The sequence below is a fragment of the Neophocaena asiaeorientalis genome, unplaced genomic scaffold, assembly GCF_003031525.2.
Source record: "Neophocaena asiaeorientalis asiaeorientalis breed wild unplaced genomic scaffold, Neophocaena_asiaeorientalis_V1.1 scaffold31, whole genome shotgun sequence".
Lineage (NCBI taxonomy): Eukaryota > Metazoa > Chordata > Mammalia > Artiodactyla > Phocoenidae > Neophocaena > Neophocaena asiaeorientalis.
The window spans coordinates 620,055-644,836 of NW_020175320.1; the positions used below are offsets into that span (position 1 = coordinate 620,055).

Sequence of the window (24,782 nt, forward strand, 5' to 3'; positions counted from 1 at the left end):
TTTTTTTTTTTTTTTTTTTTTTTTTGCGGTACGTGGGCCTCTCACTGTTGTGGCCTCTCCCGTTGCGGAGCACAGGCTCAGCGGCCATGGCTCACGGGCCCAGCCACCCCACGGCACGCGGGATCCTCCCGGACCGGGGCACGAACCCGCGTCCCCTGCATCAGCAGGCAGACTCTCAACCACTGCGCCACCAGGGAAGCCCTGTCCTTTCGTTTTCTTAATGGTATCCTTTGAAGCACTCAAGTTTTTCGTTTTGATGTAGTCTGTTTTTTTATTGCTTGTGCTTTTGGTATCATTATCTAAGAAACCATTGCCTAATCCAAGGTCACAAAGACTTAGTTATGTTTCCTTCTAAGAATTTTATAAATATAGCACTTACATTATTTCTTTCTGCTGTTTTACAGAGTATGATCTCATATATATTTAAATATATGCAAATTATATGTAAACTCATTTAAAAAGGACTCAACGCCAACCTTTAATAGTACATTGGGAAGAAAGATGAAAAGAGTCTGACTTTTTGTTTCAGATACTTCTGTATTGACTAAATTTTGTACAATGAGAATGCATTCCTACATTTAGCTCTGATTCTAAATGTAGGTGTGTGTGTCTATTTTTCAGATGTGCTATTTACACAAGAGTGCACATGCTAAATAGCGTGCTTTGGCCACAGTTAATGAAGCCACGCCATCATTACATCAGCACAATTTTCTGGGTGTCATTTCCCTGCAGTAGAGGTTATTAGGACCCTAAAATTTTCTCTGGCGGGCTGGCCCCATGATGCAAGCAGTATGCAGCTTTCCTTAAATGTCAGCCTAAGGCAATGTCCATCATCAGTTATAACTGGAAGAGTATTAGGTAGAACTAACTAAGAGTAGAACTCTTGACAAGCCACAACTTTGGGAGGGATACACACAGAGCCATGGAAGAGGATGGCCTACCCAGTAAAGCAACCAAGTTGGCCATGTTGATCCCCTTTGTTATTGTGAGCCCACGACGGCCAGTGACCCTTCTGCCTCAGTTGTGGGCATCAGGAAATTGAGCATTTTATGCACATGGTTGCATGCTGGTTAGAGGCTGAATCCAGGGAACAGCACAGAACTGGTGCTGTCTTTGGTAGGATCTTTTTTATTTTTTAATTTATTTTATTCTGAAATTCAGTGACTTATTGGGGGGCTATTTTTATATTTTAATCCTGGGGGGGTTTTTTTGTTTGTTTGTTTGTTTTGCCATGTGGTTTGTGAGATCTTAGTTCCCTGACCAGGGAGTGAACCTGGGCCTTTGGCAATGAAAGCACAGAGTCCTAACCACTGGACTGCCAGGGAAGTCCTTGTCTTTGGTAGGATCTTGATGTGGCATCAGGAGGCAGTTCAGGGAGCTCTGCAGACCACTGGCTTTGTCTGTACGTGTATAATGTACAACTGGAGGAACAAAAATTGACTGAGTTCTTTTCTCCTACTTTTTTCCTCTGGGTCTGGTGTTCACAGTTCCCTAGTCAGGATCCAGCATACCTTTCAATACCTGGTTCACAGTCAGTGAGTTAATCAACTGTTATATTTTTCCTTGCTGCAATGTAATACAAAAATATGTTTGATCTTTGTCTCCAGTTCCTGGCAAGGAACTCCTAAAACACTTGGACTTTCCTGAGTGACGAGTGTCTTTTTTATTCATAATGAGCCCCTTTCATCACCCCTGAGCTTATGCTAATAAGGTGACTTACGGTGGGGCCCCTAGCTAGCCTCAGACCAGTTCAGTCAACAGAAAAACTGAATGATTAGAGGGTGGGAACCTCCAGCCCCAACCACTGACCTCTGGGATCGGGAGGGGAGGCTCCATAAAAAGTCTGGAGTCACAAGATGTAGAGCACTTGTAAGTTGGTGAACGCACTGAATTGCTGGGAGGGTGGCACGCCTCCCCACCAGAGGGCATGGAAACTATGCACCCCGCATACTGTGCCCTATGCATCTCCAACATTGGACTGTTTCTTAGTTGTATCCTTTATACTAAACCAGTAAGCATAGCACAGTGTTTTCTTGAGTTTTGTGAGTATTTCTAGCCAATTATCAAACCTGAGGAGAGAGTTGTAGGGAACTCTGATTTATAGCTGTTGGTCAGAAGTATGGGTGGCCTGGGACTTGGCGACCAGCGTCTGAAGTGGGATCAGTCTTGTGGAACTGAACCCTCTGACTGTGGGACTTGATGCTAACTCCAGTTAGATAGTGTCATAATTGAATTGTCGGACACCCAGTTGGTATTCCTAAGGAATAGAACTGGATGGAAAATTTGTTGGAAGATACCCTACACTTGTATTTTGGATTTCTGGATTTTCAAACTATTTCTGTATCAGGTGATATGTTTTATATGAATTCTAAGTTCCTTGAAATTTATCAGTGTTTAAACGTTTCCCAGTTCAGTTTGTAACCTTTCCATACTTTTAGTGGTACCCTGATAATAAAATGCATGGTATTCTTTAACTATGTAGATTATAAACTAGGCTTAAGCAAAGTTATTTTATAGAAATATAAATAAGCTGTTGTTGAATGTATTCCTCCTTCCAATTACAATTTTCCTGGTGGATTTTTTTTTTTTTTTGCACATGTATCTAATATTTGTTTGCATGGAGAAGCAGTTCAGTCATTTAAACTTGAGTTTGATGACATTGAGGCTAGGCGCTGTTAATGGCTGTACAGAAACTTTTAAAAGTTTTTTTACACAGGACACTTTTTTTTTGTTGGCCAGAACTAAAGTATTGTGATACTGAATGCCTATACTGTAGAGTGAGAAAAGCCTATTCACATTTAATATGTAACCTATCAATGAATATGTATAATGCATTTTTCTTGTCTTTTTGTATGTAATTGGGGTGTGATCCTCGAGTACAGCCTCAACCTGTCTTTTGGTATCTTCTGTCCATCTCTTAGAAGTTATGTACACCTGCCAAACTATTCTCATTATGTAGCTGCCAGTTATTTCTCCCTTCTCTTATCTAGTAGGAGTCACTATGGTACTGATTGTTCTCTTAGTATACTTAATGTCAGAGCTATTTTAAGACACTAGATGATTTCCTTTTATTTATTTATTTAATTTATTTTTGGCTGCGTTGGGTCTTAGTTGCTTCGCGGGCTTTCTCTAGTTGAGGCGAGCGGGGGCTACTCTTCTCTGCAGCGCCCAGGCTTCTCACTGTGGTGGCTTCTCTTGTTGCGGAGCATGGGCTCTAGGCGCGCAGGCTTCAGTAGTTGTGGTGCAAGGGCTCAGTAGTTGTGGCTCAAGGGCTCTAGGGCGCAGGCTCAGTAGTTGTGGCGCATGGGCTTATTTGCTCTGTGGCATGTGGCATCTTCCCAGATCAGGGCTCAAACCTGTGTCCCCTGCACTGGCAGGCGGATTCTTAACCATTGCACCACCAGGGAAGCCCCGATGATTTCCTTTTAATGTTTGTATGTGTTCTCTTCTCAACAAGGTGTTAGCTCTAACATTGTCTTGAAAGTTTTTGATAATCCATCCCGCAGCTCTTTCAAAGTACGCACTTGATATTTTTATTGAATGCATAAATAATTACATACACATCTTGCAATCTGAGAAGAGAATCTTATTCTCTTCTTAGATATTAATGATGTCAAGCGGCTGAAACCTGGCTACCTGGAAGCTACTGTGGACTGGTTTAGAAGGTACAAGGTTCCTGATGGAAAACCTGAGAACCAGTTTGCTTTTGACGCAGAATTTAAAGATAAGGTAATGTGTCACTCAGAACTGTAGCTTTAGGCCTATTTGTATTGAGACTTATAATTTAACCATATTGTTACCATCTAAAGACAATATGATCATAAAACAGATGTCTAAAGACACACGACAGGCTTGATGTTGATTTATTCATTTAAATGATTTCTTTCATTTTTGATAGAAAGAAGTGATTCAAAAGAGACAAAGTTATCAGGCTTTGGGAAAATATTGAGAATAAGAAAAGAATACGTTTCTATTATTCTAACGTATATCTCTTCAAATTATAGGACTTTGCAATTGATATTATTAAAAGCACTCATGACTATTGGAGAGCATTAGTGACTAAGAAAACTGATGGAAAAGGAATCAGTTGGTAAGCATTAACTCTTTTCTGCATGTTTAACACAGAAAGCAGACTAGCTTACTCCAGAGGTTTTAATTACCTTAACATACTCCACCGTTACATTCACTTAGGGAAAGAGACTGGTTTTGTCAATGCTTATTAAGTCAGTAGGAAGTGTAGACTGAAAGAAAAACCACACAATGGGAAGGTTGTGAGTTAAGTTTTATTCGAGGACTGTAGCCCGGAAGATAGCCTCTCAGATAGCTCTGAGGAACTGCTCCGAAGAGATAAGGGAGGAGCCAGGATATATATGAACTTTTTTGCCGGGAAAACATGTAGTCAAGCATAAAAAGATTACTGCTATTCATAAAGAAGAGACCTCTCGAGTTAATGATTTTAGTGTTTTTCTGTGTATGGGAAGAGGCAAGAATCTGGGGTCATGTAAAATTTTTTCTTAGAAATGCATGTTAACTATCTAGGGGCCAATATACCCAAATGTTTCCTGGTTTTCTCCATCCTGAATTCCCCTCAGGGCTCACTGTCCATGGGTGACTGTAGTGGCTAATGGCTTGATCCTTGTAGAACTGGAATGGCAGGCAACATTTTTTTTCTTTACAGAAGGTAACTATATAAACAACTGAAAAATGCCACAAGATACTCTCTGAATAAGTACAAACTAAAACTATAAAGGGCGCAGTGAGATCAGAGCTTTGTAAGGCTAATCGGGAAAACCTGCCTAGCATCAGGGTGCTCAGAATGGGATGGGTATAATCAGGTTGAGTTCAAGGGTTGGTATTCTCTGATGTGAATAAGTAAGGTTCATTACAACTAAACCAGGATCTACTATGCACACTGAATTAACTACTACTACTACTAATAGCTAATGTGACTGAGCAGTTAGTATTTGCCAAGCCTGCAACACAGATGCAGGGAGATTAAACTTAACCAAAGTCATACCACAGTAAGCATTTTGGAGTTAGGACTCGCATCCAAGTCTGTCTGGCCCCAGATCATCTTTAGTACGGTACTTCCTCTTTTAAAGATTATAAAAGAATGCCCACCATTACCGCTTAACTAGTGTTGTTCTGGAAATACTAGTTGATGAAGTAAATAAGAGAAAGAAGATGCAGGAATATTGGAAAAGGGGGAGCAAATTGTTGCAGATGATATGATTGTGTACCCAGAAAACCCTAGAAAAAAGAACTCAGCAAGGTGAATAATTACAAAATGAGTATATATGGACATTGCTAGCTTTCTATATGAAGTGTAACAGAAACTATAATGGAGGAAAATATCTCATGTAGAATAGTATTTAAAAACAAAACACAGTATAAATAAGAAACCTGAAGGACCCAGAAGAAGAAAAGTTTGACTCTATTGAGAAATATAAAAGATGTTAAATAGAAAGGTATATATTCATGAATAACATTCAGTTTCATCTAGAAAAAATCTGCATCTCAGAATAACAAGTTGAAGTTCTGAAAAAAGTAAGGGTAGTGGTGGTGAGGAAGAGTGTTAATTATTTTGGTACTGTTTAGTAATATTGTTTTACTAAGAATTTGGTACTGAAGAAGAAAGTCAAATTATTCAGTTCTGTTAGAGTTTGATAGACCTAAAGTAGATCTAAAGATGTATGGGAATTCAATTTATAATAAAGAAGGTGTTTTAAATGAGTGGTTTGGACCAACCACTGTTTAGGAAGAAAATAAGACTAGATTTCTATCTCACTCCTTACATTCCTTACGCCAGATATACACACTGGCAACCACCCTCATGGCTGTGGCCGTTTCATTTTGGAAAGGTGCTGTAACCAGGCAGGTGCTCCACAAGTGCCCTGTGCAAGCAACCCAGCACCAGTGTTCTTACCTCTAACTACTTTATATCCACATGTTAACTGGGTGCTGGCTGCAAACTAGGGTTTGTAACCCTAGTCTTACATCAGCACTTAATTACAAACAGATAAATTGTAATGTGAGAAAATTTTAGAAAAAGTATAGGTGAATTTATTCATTAGCTTGTAATAGGGAAGACCTTTCCAAACAGAAGACAAACTCAAAATCCATAAAAGAAAGATTTACTTGTGGTATTATTTTTTTTATGTATCAGGAGACAATTTTTCCCAGTTTCTGCTTAAACAACACATGACAGAGGGCTAAATTCCTTAATTTATAAATAGCTTATTCTAATTGATAAGAAAAAGAATAAGTCAATAGAAGGAGAGGAACAGATAAAAAAAGAAAATTTACAGATAAGAAGATGTACAGTCTCATTTTATAATTTTTTTAAATAAATTCTTTCAGGATTTGTTTATTTCATTCGTAGTGGAATTAGTTTATTTTATTTTATTTTTTTTTGGCCGTGTTGGGTCTTTGTTGCTGTGCGTGGGCTTTCTCTAGTTGTGGCGAGCAGGGGCTACTGTTCGTTGCGGTGCGCAGGCTTTCCATTGCAGTGGCTTCTCTTGTTGCAGAGCATGGGCTCTAGGCATGTGGGCTTCAGTAGTTGCAGCACGCGGGCTCAGTAGGTGCAGCACGTGGGCTCTAGAGTGCAGGCTCGGTAGTTGTAGCACATGGGCTTAGTTGCTCCGCAGCATGTGGGATCTTCCTAGACCAGAGATTGAACCTGTGTCCGCTGCATTGGCAGGCGGATTCTTAACCATTGTGCCACCAGGGAAGTCCTCATTTTATAATTTAAAATGCAGCTCAGAAAGATAGTGTTATCTCCCAGTAGCTTTGCAAAATTTTAAAAAATTAAATGATAGCCGGGATGGCAAGAATATCTATATCTATATCTATCTATCTGTCTATCTATCTATCTATCTGTCTATATGGTTGGTGAGAGTTTAAATAGGTACAACCTTTGTGAAGGGCAATTTGACAATATTCAGCCCAAAATTTTAAATGCATGTATTTCTTTGTAGAACCACTACTAGGAATGTATCCTATAGATACAGTCCCAAAAGATTTATGTATAAGGATGTTCATTGCAGTGTCATTTATAATAGCAAAAAGTTAGAAGCAACCAAAATGTAATGGTTAAGCACATCCATATAATAGAACAGTATATGTCACAGTAAAAAAAAAGAAAGTTCTCTCTATGTTGATAAGGAAAGACAACCAAAATATATTAAGTGAGAAAAGCAAAGTCCATAGTAGTATATTTAGTATGATCCCATTTATGCAAGGTGAGATACACACACACACCCAGCATCTGTTTATATTTAAATTTTTTTTTCTGGAGGGAAACAAGAGCTATAGATAATGATTGCCTTTGGAGACAACCATTTGGAGATGGGAGGGAGAGAGGCTTTCAATTTGTGACTTTCTGAATTTTCTAACTATATATGTGTAATTACTTTTTTTTAATACATGTCAGTTTATCTGGGTAGTAAGATTTTTTTCTGATTGTGAGAAAATCCTAATGTAAAAATAATTCTCAGGAATCTTCTGTTCTGTAAGTCAGAATAATGTCCTGTAAAATGCAAACATTGTCTCTCCACAAACAGGAAAAACTGAGCACACTTACACATTTGTGTGAAAATGTACAATCATGAGACTTTGCTTTTAATAACTTCTCTATTTTGTGGTGTCCTATTATTTCTATGGAAATGGGCTTAATGCATGTTAAGTGGCACGTAACTGAAGATATTTATTTTTCATTTTAATAGAATATTTCTGATCATACCCATGTTATAATAATACACAATAATTTAATACATAGGAAATTTTGAACTATAGTTAACCAAAAAATGTTTTTAAAAAATCATTTTAATCACAGTTTTTCCATACTCTTATTAACATTTAGAGTTTTTTCTTTTTACAGTCCTTTGTGTATAATATTTTCAAAAATAATTAGGATCATATTGTATATACAATTTGTTTTATGGTTTAAAAAAGTTAACACTATAAGCATTTCTCATGTCATTAAGAATATAATACTTTCCTACTATATAACATTCCATCTGTGTAATATTCCATCTCATGGATAAATCATTTTTAATCATCCCTGTCGTTGGACATTTTGGTTACTTCCAAGTTTTCACTCTTACCAATAGTGAAATCGTGTATGTTGAACATCTTTGTACATCATAGTTTAAATCTCTGAATTCTGAGGTGTGGAATTTATCTATCAAAGAGTATGTGCTTTTTAAAAGGTTTTAGACACATTTTTTTGTTTGTTTTTTTTATTTTTGTCTCTTACTTTTTCTTTTTTTATTTTGTTGTGGACACATTTTACCAGATTATTTTTCAGGAATATTGAACCAGGTGTTACTCCTGCCAGGAGTGTCTATCTCAGATGTCAACACTGACAGAAACTGGATTTTTTTGTTTTTTGTTTTTTTCATTTTATCTAATTAGGAAAGATATGTTTGTCATTTTCATTTGCATCTTAGCTCTTTCATTGAGAATTACACTGCATTCAATCACATACTTTAAAATCTGAACTTGTTAAGGGATTTGAGTAAAATTGACCACAAGAATAGCTGTATATTAAATAATTAGAATATTTAATATAGGTGAGAAAACTTTCAACTAAGCCAGACTTGAATCTCATCTGGCCTACCACCTTCAACTTGTTATTTTTAACAAGAGAGAGTTATTAATAATAAGAGAGAAGTTTTTGTTACTGTGACTCATGACAATTTTCCTTTGTTCAATAGCATGAATACCACAGTGTTTGAGAGCCCCTTCCAGTGTGATCCTGATGCTGCCAAAGCCATTGTGGATGCTGTAAGTAAAGGTTTCCTTGAAAAAGAACACGCCTGGTGGCCAAAAAATGGGGTGTTGAATGGGGAGGGAAAGTACCTTCAATAAATATTTGAGGATGTCCTGTACACATATTACAATGTAAGATCTTGAAATTACAAACCATAAATACAAGTAGACATTTGACTGAGGGGAAACCTGAGGAGGGTCCTAGCCAACACTATATTGGGCAGATAACAAAGTAGGACAATTTGTAAAAATCAAAATGACTCCAGAATGTTCTAAGTAACCCAAGTGCCTGAGTACTTATCATAAGCCATTTTTCACAAAAGTACCAATGGGAACTTATTTGACTTGGTCATAGCAAGGAATGAGAAAGTTACCAAATTTCAGGTACCATTGCAGGAGTGGTTTATAGTCCTAGAGGAGAATTTCATGTGAGGAAGTAAACTGTCCATCAAAGAAATAATTTTGTTTTTGTATTTTTAATGATCTGACTTGTATTAACCTAAAGACTGAAGATTGTCTAAAATTATTCTCATTTACAATAATAAGGAAAACAAATGAAAATGAGGTCTGACTTTACAGCCTTGTAAACAGGGTAATACAAGGGAAAAGGACAATTTAATGATGAAGCCAATACATTTAGATTTATTTTATTTATATATGAATTTTGACAACAAAGTTGAGATGAATAAGATAAATTGGAAGGGATAAGCCATTGGTTAACAATCATAACTTTTCAATGAGAACATTCTGCCTACATTTTATATATATGTGTGTATATATAAAACCTTTATATATACATATGTTGGTTTTTTAATTATTTCAAAAAGCAGGTTTTTTTAAATTGGAGTATAGTTGCTTTACAATGTTGTGTTAGTTTCTGCTGTAACAAATTTATTTTTATTTATTCTCCTGTATGTCATTAAAAGGTAAGAGGTTTGAATTTGTTAGCATTTCTTAGCAGTAGAGCAAGCTCTGCATTGTTACTATCTATTGTAAATTATTTTTAGGACCTAAAAATTGGGATAGTTGTCTTCTGTTTAGATTCCTTTTAATTTTTGTATCAGTATACTTGTTTAGCTTATTCTTTTTCTGGGATTAGACTAATACATTTTAACATTTTATTTTAGTTACCACCACATGAACCTGCCTGCACAATACCAACAGATGGTAAGATCTATATCTAGTAAAATTACATTCAACATTATGCATATGTGTGGAAAATTACATCTGTATCTATAGATACGTCTTACATACCACATACATACAGAGAAAGAGAAGGACAGGGAGAAGAAGCATTTTTAGAGTTCTGTAGCATATGTGGGAAGAAAAATGGCTGTACCTACCACATTTAGGGCCACCGCTGTGACAGCATGACCATGACCCACTGTTCTCGGAGTTCCTGGTAGATGCCTTGTGGAGGTTGGAGCAGGCTGGGCTCTTCGTCCCCATCTGGCCCCAGGCTGCTTCACCCAGGAAACAGTTCTTTCCACCTTTAGATGTTAGAATTCTCTGTAAGGTTCTTCTTGTGAGAACTGCATGTCCATAGGATCAGCATCAAGAGTAAAGCAGCCCAAAAGAAAACACTGGTAAATTACCTGTTTTTGCTGTAGTGAAGCTTTGCATGTATGTAGGTTTGTTTTAATGTAATCCATAGGAGGATACATTAAAGCAAATATATTATTCATTGTTATATGTTGGGTGTAATTTTGATTCCTAACAGGGATTGTAATTTTTTCTTTTCCCTGACTACAGTGGATAAGTGGTTCCATCACCAGAAAAACTAAGGAAATTTCTCTGGAATACAAGCTGATATTGCTGCATCCTTTTCGTCTGAAAGCATTAGATGCAAAAGTAGTAACTTTTCCAAGCTTTAAATTTATAAAACTAATCAATCAAATTCTGCTGTGACCAATCCAATATATCCATACTGTTATCCATCTAAAAGCATCTTTCATATCAACTAAGATAACTTTTAGTTCCTGCTTAAATATCAAGACAGTTGTAGTTTGGAAGTCATCTGTGAATAAATGTCCAAGATAAGTACGTATTGGATGTATATGTTTGCCATGTGTTAGGAAATAAAATTATTTTATTGAAACTTGGTTTATGATATTTTTATTTTAACCTGAAGCCTAACACTACCAAGCAGGCTTGGGTGCTGTTTGGTATTTGTTTTCTGTGAATGATCTTATAATTCACTTGTATTTATTAGACTAAAACTGACTTTATTTGTAGGCACCTGAAAATGAAATCCCTTATATTTACAGCAGTCTTGATACTATACTCTTACCTAATTCCTATCATCCCATTGTGAGCCATCAGCCAAGATAGTTTTGTGATTAAATTCGTGGCTTTGGAGCTGTGCAGACCTGAGTTTTTAATCCTAGCCCGTCTACTTATTTAGCTCTATAATCTCAGGTCAGTGTTGGCATCCACTGACTGTGTTTTCTCAATCAAGTTGTGATTTTCTTGGTTGTTGTTATGATGGGTGATTGTTAATAATATCCTAGACATTTTGTCTGTTATGTTAGGAGACACTAGGATCCATTTAAATCTTTTAGCAGGCACCACCCTATTTAGGGTTAGCACATGGGTCTTGGCCTGCTTTTGTGGACTGTGGTTTTAATGGCAGTTTAATTTTCAGCAGCTTTGCAGTGTTATTTTGGTCAGCTTGGTTTATCTAGTGCCACTGGGGCTTCTGTTGGTTCCTGCTGGTGCTGCCTGAGGGGGCTCAGTATCTCTTGGTGGAGGAGGAGAGTCTTAGGCTACAGGGATAAAGAAGCTTCCTGAACTGGCCTACCCATTATAGCTGGATTTCTCCCTCAGGCTCAGCTCATCCGCCTACCTAGGTAACTCTTGGTGGAAAAGGGGAGTCTCAGGCCTTGTGCGGAAGGAGACTGCCTCCCTGGTTGTTTATTTCTGCCTGGGCTCCCAATGAGCCCCCTTGCCAGGTAGTGTCATGCCTACCAGAGGGACCCCCATTCCCTATGGGGGAGGTGGAGGAATGAGCCTATCTGGACTGCCTTCTGTTGCTAGGTTAGGGGTTGGGAAGGACTCTTCTCCTCCTCCTGATGGTGGTAGGATGCATGTGCCCTGTCACTGCTGTTCCCTGGTCCTGGGGGCCCAAACCAGCTTGCCTTCTTAGCACCTTTCAGAGTTCTTGGTTGTGTCTTATCATCTCCAGGGTCTATAGCTGTGCTTAGCAGGAGAAGTAGAGAAAAACAGGTCTATGCCTTCTTGTCTGGTCCAGGACCAGAAACATCAGCATTCAGATTTTAGTAATATTTCTCTTATTCCTTTTGTAAGTTCTGTTGTTAAATGCTGCCTCAGTCATTGTAATACGTGATTTCTGAAGTGATTTGTTACAGTAAGAAATATGTTTTCTAATGAAAGACTATACAAAGTGGGGGACTTCACAAGTATTAATCCAATAAATAGGAATCATCCGCCCAAATTTATGGAAAGGAAAGGGGATAGAACACTAGTCAGAAGAAATGTCAGCAATAGTTCTGTATGAGATCCTCTGTAGAAAGCTTCCACTCCTCTGTTCAGGTAAGGAATGTAAAATACTCTTGTATTCACTTGCTAGGCTACCATAACCAAGTACCACAAACTGGATGGGCTAAACAAGAGAAATGTATTGCCTCACTGTTCTGGAAGCTAGAAGTCCGAGATCCAGGTATCAGCAGGCCCATGCTCCCTCTGAAGACTATTGGGAAGGATCTGTTCCAGGCCTCTCCCTGCTTTTGATAGTTCCTGGCTTGTGGCAGCATAACCCTAATGTACACAGGGTGTTCTCCCTGTGTGCTTGTTTCCAAATTTCCCCTTATAAGGACATCAGGGGAAAGAATTCCCTGGGGTCCAGTGGTTAGGACTGTGCTTTCACTGCCATGGGCCCGGATTCAATCCCTAGTTTGGGAACCACAGGCTGTGTGGCACAGCCAAAAAGAAAAAAATACGAACATCAGTCAGGGCTTCCCTGGTAGTGCAGTGGTTAAGGATCCGCCTGCAAATGCAGGGGACACGGGTTCGAGCCCTGGTCCAGGAAGATCCCACATGCCGCGGAGCAACTGAGCCCGTGCACCACAACTACTGAGGCTGTGCTCTAGAGCCCGCGAGCCACAACTACTGAGCGCACGTGCTGCAACTACTGAAGCCCGCGCGCCTAGAGCCTGTGCTCCACAAGAAGCCCACTCACTGCAACAAAGAGTAGCCCCCGCTCGCCACAGCTAGAAAAAGCCCGTGCGCAGCAATGAAGACCCAACGCAGCCAAAAATTTTAAAAAATAAAATAAATTGAAAAATAAAATAAAAAAAATAAAGTATACAACACAATGGTTCTTCCTTAAAAAAAAAGATACATGCACCCCAGTGTTCATTGCAGCACTATTTATAATAGCCAAGATATGGAAGCAACCTAAATGTCCATTGACAGAGGAATGGATAAAGATGTGGTACATTTATACAATGGAATATTACTCAGCCATAAAAAAACAATGAAATAATGCCATTTGCAGCAACATGGATGGACCTACAGATTATCATACTAAGTAAAGTAAGTCAGACAGAGAAAACAAACATCATATGTTATCACTTATATGTGGAATCTAAAAAAATGATACAAATGAACTTATTTACAAAACAGAAACAGACTCACAGACTTGGAAAACAAACTTATGGTTACCAAAGGGGAAAGGTGGAGGGGAGGGATAAATTAGGGGTTTGGGATTAACATATACACACAATTATATATAAAACAGATAATCAACAATGACCTACTGTACAGCACAGGAAACTCTACTCAGTATTCTGTAATAACCTATATGGGAAAATAATCTGAAAAAGAATGGATATATGTATAACTGAATCACTTTGCTGTACACCTGAAACGAACACAACATTGTAAATCAACTACACTCCAATATAAAATAAAAATTAAATTAGAAAAAAATTTTAAATGTAATCTCAGCAACACTGCATGATCGATGCAGTTTTTCAGGTAAGGCAATCTGAAGCGTTGGCCCAGTTGTATAAAGGATCTGAATGAGAACTCCAATTAGAAATTCAAAATTCATTTTCACCATCCCTGAGCCCAGGCCTGCATGTGCTGCAGCTGTAATGGCAATTATGTCCTATCTAATCAGCATATTTGCTACGCAAGAGCTTATATTGTGCTTCTGCACAGAATGTTCTTTACATTTAGAACAGCTGCCCTTACTGCTTTCTGGGAGTCTAGGCCAAAGGGAATTTGCCTTTACACTGACAAGAGTGCTGTGCGAATTGCTTCATGATGGCAAGTATTTATTGAAGAGTTATTAACTCGAGTCGATTGCCACAGAGTTTATTGCTCCCTCTGTCTCTCTTTGGGATCTTTCCCTTAGTTATTACAAAATCTTTAAATTAACAGAAAATATTCGCCAGAAATAAGATTAAGCAATGAACACCACAAGGGTATGTGGCAATCTGAATTTTTTAAAAAGGCTGAGAGCAAAAAAAAAAAAAAAAAAGCCTGAGAGCAATTTGGCAATCTCTATCAAAATTTTAAATTTGTCTTTATACTTTGAGTCAGCAATTCTGCTCTAAGTCTTCATTCTAGTTGACTAAGAATAGTCAACCGGGCACACAGCCTATGGCAGCTTTGTTAAGTATAGCAAAACCCGGAAAAATATCTAGCAGTCCAGTTAAGGAATGGCTAAATATTCGTACATGTAGCAGTCAATGAAGTCACTGCATGGGCTGATATGGAAAAGATGTTCAAAATACCTAAGTGAAAAGAGAAAAAGTTGTAGTACTCTATGGCTGCCAGCTATGGCCTGTGGGCCAAATCCAGCCTGCCAGAGGTTTGGTAAAAACACTTTATTGGAACACAGTCACACCCTTTCATTTATGAATTGCTGTGACTGCCTTCCGGCTACAATGAAGACAGAATTTAGTAGTTGGGATAGAGACCACATGACCTGCAAAGTCAAAAATATTTACTATTTGACCCTTTACCAAAACCATTTGCCAATCCCCGCTCTATCCTATGATCCTATTTATGTTTTTACAAAGGGAGCACTGTGGGGAAAGAGACACATTGATGGATATGCTTGTATGGGTATAGACAATTTCTGGGGACAAACAAAAATAAACCACAGCCAACAATGGTTATCTCAGGGAGTGGGAATGAGTTACGTGCGGAAGAGGTCAGCCCCATGGAGTTTCCTTCCACTTTGTAGGCTCCTATGCTCTTTATTTTTTTTTTTTTTAATTTATTTATTTGTTTTTCTTTTTGGCTATGTTGGGTCTTCGTTGCTGTGTGCGGGCTTTCTCTAGTTGAGGTGAGCGCGGGCTACTCTTCGCTGCAGTGCCCAGGCTTCTCATTGCGGTGGCTTTTATTGTTGTGAAGCATGGGCTCTAGGCGCGAGGGCTTCAGTAGTTGTGGCAAAGGGGTCAGTGGTTGTGGCTCACAGGCTCTAGAGCGCAGGCTCAGTAGTTGTGGTGCAGGGGCTTAGTTGCTCCGCAGCATGTGGGATCTTCCCGGACCAGGGCTCGAACCCATGTCCTCTGCAGTGGCAGGCGGATCCTTAACCACTGCGCCATCAGGGAAGCCCGTAAGCTTCTATGCTCTTTGAATTGTTTTTCTAAAAGCATGTATAAAATTTTAAATTTTTTTAAAGAAAATCAAATGAAGTAGGAGAAGGACACCAGTGGACAGTGCTCAGCACAGCTAGTGGCAGGGGGTTTCTCTTTCTCTCTCTCTCTCTATATATGTATACATATGTGTATATAATATATATTATATCATATATGTTACATATATGATATAGGTAATATATATCACATATGTAACATATATGATATATACTTATATATGGATGTACACGTGGATATATATTATATATACTTATATGTATATATATATTATATATATACTTTAGATACAGAATAAGGACTGGGAGGGACTGAGCCGTGGAATCTAATTTTTAACCAGTTCCCCAGGTGATTCTAACATCGCCTATGTTTGAAACCACTGCTCTAGTCGTAAATTTCAGAGATCAGGAAAAATTTCTCATGGGGTTGTAGTTATGATCAGCATGAGATAATCCAGCAAACATCTGTCACAGCAACAGCAGCAAATGATAATAGCTCCCATTTGTGAACACTTCCTAAGTGTCAGGCCCTATGCTATAGGCTCTATGTGCTTCATCTCATGGGTATCCTTGTCCTGTCCCTCATCTTAGAGTCTATGCTTTCAGCTTTTCACCAGTGAGTTTAATGTCGGCTGTAGGTTTATCATATACGGCCTTTATTATGTTCAGATAAACCTACAGATGTTGGCCGTAGGTTTATCATATATGGCCTTTATTATGTTCACTGCATACCGACTTTGTTCAGAATTTTTATCATAAATGGGTGTTGAATTTTGTCAAAAGCTTTTTCTGCGTCTATTGAGACGATCGTATGATTTTCATTCTGTAACTTGTTAATGTGGTGCATCACACTGACTGATTTGTGGATGTTGAACCATCTTGCATCCCAGGGATAAATCCCACTTGATCATGGTGTATGATCCTTTTAATGTATTGTTGATTTAATGTATTTTATTTATTTTTAAAATTACACAACATTTTTAAAATTAAATTTTTTGGAGTATAATTGCTTTACAATGTTGTATTAGTTTCTACCATACAGCAAAATGAATCAGCTATACATATATATATATATCCCCCCTTTTTTAGATTTCCTTCCCATTTAGGTCACCACAGTGCATTAAGTAGAGTTCCCTGTGCTATACAGTATGGTCTCATTAGTTATCTATTTTATACATAGTATCAGTAGTGTACATGTGTCAGTCCTAATCTCCCATTCCTTCCATTCCCTCTTCCCCCTTGGTATCCATACATTTGTTCTCTGTTTGCTTTGCAAATAAGATCATCTATACCATTTTTCTAGATTCCACATATATGCGTTAATATACGACATTTGTTTTTCTCTTTCTGACTTACTTCACTCTGTATGACACTCTCTAGGTCCATACACGTCTCTACAAATGACCCAATTTCGTTCCTTTTTATGGCTGACTAATGTTCCATTGTTATATGTGCCACACCTTTATTGATTCCTCTGTTGGTGGACATTTAGGTTGCTTCCATGTCCTGGTTATTGTAAATAATGCTGCTATGAACATTGGGGTGCGTGTGTCTTTTTGAATTATGGTTTTCTCTGGGTATATGCGCATGAGTGGGATTGCTGGGTCATATGGTAGTTCTATTTTTAGTTTTTTAAGGAACCTCTATACTGTTTTCCACAGTGGCTGTATCAATTTACATTCCCACCAACAGTGCATGAGGAGAAAACATTCGCAAATGAAGCAACTGACAAAGGATTAATCTCCAAAATATACAAGCTCAATATAAAAAAAAACAAATAACCCAATCAAAAAATGGGTGGAAGACTTAAATAGACATTTCTCCAAAGAAGATACACAAATTTTAATATGTTAAAAATTCAAAAATTACAGATAAAGTCCTCCTTGCTTGCTGTCAATCCTACTCCCTTCTTAGAGATTAACCACTATCAGTTCGGTATGACTCTTTCTTGATTTTTCTCTATGCTTTTACACACATTTATCTGAATATAAATATACAATTTAGTATTTTTTAAGTATGTATGGGATCATAGTTATATACATTTTGAAATTTCATGTTATTATTTATAGATGCTACCTAATTCTTTTAAACTGGTGTAAAGATAATACAGATGTATTGTTGAACACATATTCTTAATCGACTCCATGAGACATGTTCCTGAAATCTAATGTGTTGTAGGTAGCTGGGATGCTGATTACAAGTTGGAGAATAGAAGGGGGCCAGGCAAGAAAGGTAGGCAAGGATCAGATAATGAAAGGGCTTGCTAAGGAGACCCTGGACTTTAGGAGGCCCTCGAGAGGCACCAACAGTTTTTAAAACTGGAAAGGACTATTATCTTATTTCCGTAATGGGTACAGAAGTATTCAAGGAATCCTGATGATCTGCAATGCTGTTTGATAATATCTCCCCCTCCCCACCATACCCTTCTCATTAGGAAATATCCAAGCATATTTATTGAATGCATGACTCCTCTATAAATACTGGAATGGTCATGGTATGATATGCCATTTGAACATGTTCCACAAGCATTTGCTGGGTGGCCCTACAGGAGGCAGTGGAGGGGAGTACGAAGTGGTGTAGTGGTTTCCAAAGCAGGGTCCAGGGCTCTCTGGAGGTGCTAGAGCGCCCTCCAGTGGGGCCATTAAAAATCTAGGAGATGATTTCCAAGTACCACTAGACTGCAAGACTCATGAGGGCAGGGACCCTATCTCTTCTGTTCCCCTCTGTATTCTGAGCACCTACCATATGTCCTCACATATAGCATGTACTTCATAAATATTGAATGAATTAATCTAAAAAATACAAATTCTTTCATTGCTTCCTAAAGGGAAATAAATATGTAGCAAAATATGACTATAATTGGGTATCCACAAACTAAAATGTGTATTTTTGGACTTCCCTGAGAACTCTAATTCAACATTCAAAGTAGTCAAAAATTTTGTAAAGCTTCCACATTCAGGCTTCTTTTCTTTTCCTTTTTTGCACATATGGAGGGGGCTGGAATTTCTGCAATGTAAGGAAAGAATCTTTATTTTGTTGCATCCTTAATGCTTCTTGGGGACCTCGACCAATGTTTTTAAATTAAGAACTATTATTAATTATTCTACTAATATTAAGGGAGTATGTTGTGGGTGCTGGGTTAACCCTGTAATATGAATAGATACAAGAGTAGCAGCTAAACCTGTGCCTCCAAAGCCAGAGCCCAAGCCTGAAAAGACCCCTGTAAAGAAGGGAGAGCAGGGACCCAAACAGAAAAGTGGAGGGACTTCCCTGGTGGCACAGTGGCTAAGACTCCACGCTCCCAATGCAGGGGGTCCAGGTTCGATCCCTGGTCAGGAAACTAGATCCCATATGCATGCTGCAACTGAAGATCCCACGTGCCGCAATGAAGATCCCACACGTGGCAATGAAGATCCTGCGTGCTGCAACTAAGACCTGGCGCACCCAAATAAATAAATAAATAAATAAATAAATACTTTTTTAAAAAAGAGAGAGAGAAAAGGGGAAAAGTCGATGTTGGCAAGGATGGGAATAACCCTGCAGAAAATGGAAATGCCAAAATACACCAGGCACAGAAAGATGAAGGTGCTGGAGGTGCCAAGTGAAACCAAAAACTGTTTTGTTTTTAAAAAAATTTTTTTTAATATTTATTTTTATTTATTTGGCTGCATCAGGTCTTAGTTGCAACACTCCGGATCTTTGTTGCGGCACACGGGCTCTTCTGTTGTGGTGTGCGGGCTCAGTAGTTGCAGCACGTGGGCTTAGTTGCCCTGCAGCACGTGGGATCTTAGTTCCCTGACCAGGCATGGAACCCGCGTCCCCTACATTGGAAGGCGGATACTTAACCACTGGACCGCCAGGGAAGTCCCCTGTTTTTTTTAATTGTCGTAAAATACACATAACATAAATTTACCATCTTAACCATTTGTAAGAGTACTGTATAGTTTAGTAGTGTTAAGTACATTCACAATGCTGTGCAACAGATCTCCAAAATTCTTTTCATCTTGCAGAACTGAAACTTTATAACCATTAAACAATTCCCCATTTCCGCCCCCTCCCAGGCCATGGCAAGCACCATTCTACTTTCTGTCTCTAGGAAGCTGAGAACTCTAGGTACCTAGTATAAGTGGAATTATATAGTATTTGTCTTTTTGTGACTGGCTTCTTTCACTTAGCATGTCCCCCAAGCTCATTCATGTTGTAGCATGTATCAGAATTTCCTTCCTTTTTAAGGCTGGGTAATATCCATTGTATGTGTATATCACATTTTGTTTATCCATTGATGGACACATGGGTTGCTTCCACCTCTTGGCTGTTGTGAACATTGCTGCTGTGAACATCAGTATACAAATATCTCTTTGAGACCCTGTTTTCAATTCTGTGGGTTATATACCCAGAAGAATTGCTGGATCATATGATAATTCTATTTCCTATTTTTGAGCAACCCCCGTATTGATTTCCGTAGGGGCTGCACCATTTTACATTCCCACCAACAGTGCACAGACTAGGAAACATACAATTAGTTTTAAGAAGAATTAAGGTTTTTTTCCTAATTGCACTCTAGATTATGTCAAAGGGAAAACATTTAGAAATCTTAAGACTTTTACCTCTTCAAATTTTAGATGGATTGCTTTTCAGAATGATTTTTCTAATCAACATTTTATGAAATCCTCTAGCTGATAAAAGGTTAAACATTTACATTCTTCTCAAGAATTGAATGAATTTTTATGTATTAACACAGATGGTGTTCCAGTTTTTACCATGCTCAATGCAAGGGATCATTAATTTTCAGCATACATGCCCTTTTGGCTCCCTGGTCTCTCCTCTCCTTCACAGCCACATTTCTAATGGCACTGGCCAGGGTCACTGCCCCCTTTCCTCCTCTCATGGTCTCTCCTTAGGTCACTCCAGTCCAGCATCCATCCCCATTACTCCCCTGAAACTGCATGGGGGTCCCCATGGCCCCCATGTTGACAATTCCAATAGGTGGTTAATTTTATGGGTCAACTTGACTGGAATAAAAAACACCCAGATAGCTGGTGAAACATTATTTCTGGGTGTGTCTTGTGTTTCTGGAAGAGGTTAGCATTTGCTTCAGTACACTGAGTAAAGAGATGTGCCCCTCACCAACGTCGACGGGCATCATCCAATCCGTTGAAGGCCCAAATGGAACAAAAAAAACACAAAGGGCAAATTCTCTCTCTTCTTGATCTGGGACATCCACCTTCCTGCCTTTGGACATCAGAGTTCCTTGCTCTAGGACCTTCAGACTCCAGGACTAACACCACCAGCCCTCTGATTCTCGGGCCTTCAGAGTCAGACTGAACTATTCCACCGACTTTTTTGCTCTTTAGCTTGCAGATCGAAGCTCGTCGGACTTCTCGGCCTCCATCACTGAGTGAGCCAATTCCTTCATGTATCTCCTCTTATACAAATCTATGTATCCTATTGGTTCTCTTTCTCTGGAGAACCCTAACACAGTTGCTTTTCAGTCTCCATTTCAGTTTCTGAGTTCCTGTCAACCTAATGTTGAGCATGCATAGGGGAATAAGAATAGAGTGGGGAGAAGAATTACATAAAACTCCTCTGCTCAAACCCTCCATCTCCAGATCACTCACAAGAAAGTCTAAAGTCCTCACAGTGGCCTACAAGGCTCTACAGATTTGCCCCTGTTGGGAGACAATTCTCTATGAATCTCTTATATTTCTGCACTTCTTGGAGCAGAGGTACTGGAGGACTTTATTTCAACTATCTTTTCAAGGACATTTATATAAAGAACAGCCTTGGAAGAGACTCTCCATCTGAGGCAGGGGATAGTTTTGTCTGCTGTCCAGTGTAATACTGTCTCCATCTGGGTCAAAAGTCAGCCAGGTTTGCCTGCAGTCCATTATGAAAGACTGGGGTTCCCTAAGCTCTGGGTTCTTCAGCTGTGATGCAAATCCAATCTATGGGCAGCATCCACCTGGGCTGCTCTGCATCACCCCAGAGTACTTGTTGGGGGGCAAGTGCAAAATACACAAACATGAAGCTCAGGCTTTGAGGTAATAAAATCCTTTGTCTCTGCCCCAGGAGTCTCGTGTTTGCCAGTATCCATGGAAGTGTGCCTGGCTAACTCATTAGGTAAACTCTCAGAACCTTCCCAATTCTTAACCACCTACCCCACACCTTTCTCACCTCACCTGCTACTACTTCCCTTTTCACCCTGCCTGGCTACGCTGGCCTCCCAGCTGCTCCTGGAAGCTGCCATGAACACTCCTCCTTGAGGCCTCTGCACATGCTGTGCTGTCAGCCTGGAACAAGTTACCCCAGATGTCCTTCAGGTCCTGTCCAAATGGCACCTTGGTGGGGCCTTCCTTGACTACTCTCTACAACAGCCTCTCCACCAATAAACGGGTCGACTTTTGCCAACCTGATGGGTGAAAATGGTATCTCAGTGAGTTTTAAATTTATTAACTTTTGTTATTTTCTGTATTTATTATATTTCTATTATGAGTTTATTATGATTAAAAGCCACGTGTATTTCCTTTCCTGATAATTGTGATTCTCTCCTTGTCTATTTTTTTTAACAAGTCTTTTTCATGTTAATTTTTCACTTGCCTATGATGTGATTACACATATTTTTTCTCGTCATCTGTCTTGAGTTTACAGTGTTATCACTGTTGCTGTTTTGCCATATAAAATATTTTTATTTTCCTGTGGTTAAATTTATCAATCTTTTCTTTTATGGCTTCTGGATTTTCAATCATAGCCAGAAAGGCCTTCTCTATTCCAGGATTATAAGGAATTCATCCATGCTTTTTAAAAATTTTTCTAGTACTTTTATGGTGTCATTTTTAAATATATATATTTTTGAATCATTTGGAACTTACTTGATGTGGCATGTGACTTATAAATTCAACTTTTAGGTTTTCTTGACAACCCAACTGTCCCAACCCTTTTATTATTTATTTATTTTAAGCACATAATTGAAACACTTCTTAAAAATGCACTCTGAAAAAATTGCTTACGTGCATGACAATGCCTCTTTCACCCATTTTAGAGGTGGGTACACTGTAGTTTGGGGCATTTGTCAACTTGACCAAGGCTTCCCAGCTGGTAAATGAAATTTGCACCTCTCCTGAGAATCTGCCTGTGTGCTCCCTCCCTCTCCTGAGTCCCCCAAGTCATCCTTGTGGTTTGGAAGCCTCTTACAGCCAGGCTTCTAACAAGGCCCGGTAGTCCAACGCATTAACTTGCATCATTAACTTGCACCGGGGCCAACTTGTGCCTCCAGGTGTGCACACCGGGGTTCCAAGCCCTCTGGACATAGTTCCCCTGGTTTAGTCAAAGCTGGTGAGAGGCCTCAGAACATAGCCTGACCCCTTTCAAATGTGTCTGGGCAGGATTCACACTCAATGCAGAAGACCCACAAGATGAAAGGAGGGGGAAGGTGGTGAGCTTGCCTATCCAGCCCCTTCTGAGTATTGTTGGAGTTGCCAGGTGCCATTTTATCTTTTTAAAATTTTATTGTTTAAAATTAACTTTTGGGGACTTCCCCGGTGGTCCAGTGGTTAAGACTCGTTGCTTCCGATGCAGGGGGCGCAGCTTCAATCCCTGGCTGGGGAACTAAGATCCCACATGCCACGCAGCGTGGGCAAAAAATAAAAAAATAAATAAAATTAACTTTTATTGGAATATAGTTGATTTACAATGCTGTGTTAGTTTCTGCTGTACAGCAAAGTGAATCAGTTATACATATACATATAGCTACTCTTTTTTAGATTCTATTCCCATATAGGTCATTACAGAGTATTGAGTAGAGTTCCCTATGCTATACAGTAGGTCCTTGTTGGTTATCTATTTTATATATAGTAGTGTGTATATGTCAATCCCAATCTCCCAGTTTATCCCTCCCCCTACCCAGGTGCCACTTTAATTTTATTTCTGCATGTATTTGAGTTTATATCTGTACTTCGTTCCATTGGTTTGTGTGCCTTTTTGTGCACTAGTACCAAACTGTTTTAATTACTGAGGATCTATAATGTTTTAATATCTGATAGTGCTAGATCCCTCTCATTGTTCTGCTTCTTCAGAGCCTGTTTTCTGACTATTCTTGTTTATTTTTCCATTTGAATTTTAGGAACAACAGGGTAGTTTAAAAAACACACACATAACACTCCCCTTTCACTTTGCCAACTGGACTTATGTCTTTATTGGTCATTCAAGTGGGGCAAAGGAAATACCCTTTTAAAACTCAAGTAAACAGGGTGTTTGTCTCGTAACCTGTCAGAGGAAACAAACTGTAATAAAAACACACACATAATAATTAATCCTATTAGTTCTTTTATGGGAATCAGGTTAAATTTGTAATTTTACTTACAGAAAATTGAGATCTTTATGATAGAGTCTTCCCATCCAAAAGCATCATTCATCTTTCCTTTTGACTCAGTTTTCTTATCTGTAAAATCGGAGTAATAATACCAATCTCATAGGGCTGTCCTCAGAATTAAATGAGAAAATGCAGGTGAAGGAACCAATGATTTGGTTTGGAAGTGATTTGCCACTTCCTAGGGTATGAACTCGGGCTTGGTTACCACAGTATTCTGAACTTCGGTTCTCATTTGTAAACTGGGGATAACAATAGTATCTGCTTCACAGGGCCGTAATGAAAGGGTCAAATGAAATGCGGCCTGCAAAGTACTCAGTGCACTCGAACGTAAGTACTCAATGAATATTAGCTGTTCTTCTAGAAAACAGGCTATCCCAGGGAACTGCGATTTAACGCAGAAGCTCGCTGGGATCCATATTAGGTCGAGGGCTCTGAGGTCAACTCTTCCTTCCGAGAACCTACCTTACCTACCGGTCGCCACTTCTGATTTTCCCCCAGCGATTGGGAACGCACTCGGTCGGATTTGAAGCCGTCTAGGTCCCCCGCGTGACTCCAGGATGACGCCCCCATCCTCCGGGGCATGGCGCTGCCACGTCTCGCGGTTCCTGCACTCCCTACGGGAGGAGGCGGGACCAAGTCGGGCCCGCCCCCGAGGGCCTTCGTCTCGCCTGAGGCCCGCCCCTCCGCGGTCCCAGTCGCTGGTAGGGCGGCACCGGGTGTCAGAGCGACGTGACGCTACGAAGGGGCGGGGGCGAGCACGCGCCCGGAAGTCCCGGGGGAGGGGGTGTTACGTATATCCGGCGAGTAGGTGGCGGTCCAGGGTGCTTCTGGGCTCTGTGCTCTGAGGGAGGGTCCAAGCCGCCTGCCGCCGCCGGAGGAGCCCCTTAGGCCGTGAGTCGGGGACCGCGGCGAAGGAGGGAGCCGGGGCCGGAGGGGCTGGGGTGGCCGGCGGAGAGGGTCGGGGCGGAGGCCGGTGCAGGCGGGATTTTGGGGGGGGAAGTGACACGCAGG

At 39.6% G+C, this 24,782-nt stretch overlaps 2 protein-coding genes and 1 non-coding gene across 6 annotated transcripts in view; all 3 read left to right on the forward strand.

Moving 5' to 3' along the window:
• The window catches only part of PPA1 (inorganic pyrophosphatase 1), a 36,752-nt gene extending 25,882 nt beyond the window's left edge, over nt 1-10,870 (forward strand). The window contains exons 7-11 of the mRNA XM_024765576.1: nt 3,602-3,729; nt 4,005-4,090; nt 8,718-8,787; nt 9,900-9,939; nt 10,525-10,870. Coding sequence (XP_024621344.1) covers nt 3,602-3,729; nt 4,005-4,090; nt 8,718-8,787; nt 9,900-9,939; nt 10,525-10,556 — 356 coding nt within the window. The 3' untranslated portion in view covers nt 10,557-10,870. The remainder of the gene's footprint in view (nt 1-3,601; nt 3,730-4,004; nt 4,091-8,717; nt 8,788-9,899; nt 9,940-10,524) is intronic.
• Nucleotides 10,871-23,556: 12,686 nt separating this feature from the next.
• Nucleotides 23,557-23,683, forward strand: LOC112413582 (small nucleolar RNA SNORA27). The gene has a single exon (XR_003006002.1). It is a non-coding gene; the product is annotated as a small nucleolar RNA SNORA27 (small nucleolar RNA).
• An 867-nt stretch (nt 23,684-24,550) lies between these two features.
• The window catches only part of SAR1A (secretion associated Ras related GTPase 1A), a 14,805-nt gene continuing 14,573 nt past the window's right edge, over nt 24,551-24,782 (forward strand). For 2 of the 4 annotated variants that reach the window (XM_024765507.1, XM_024765506.1), the window contains exon 1: nt 24,563-24,662. The gene's annotated coding sequence lies outside the window, so the exon portion shown is untranslated. Of the gene's footprint in view, nt 24,663-24,782 lie in introns of all 4 variants that reach the window. The other 2 variants (XM_024765508.1, XM_024765509.1) reach the window with 2 other exon arrangements.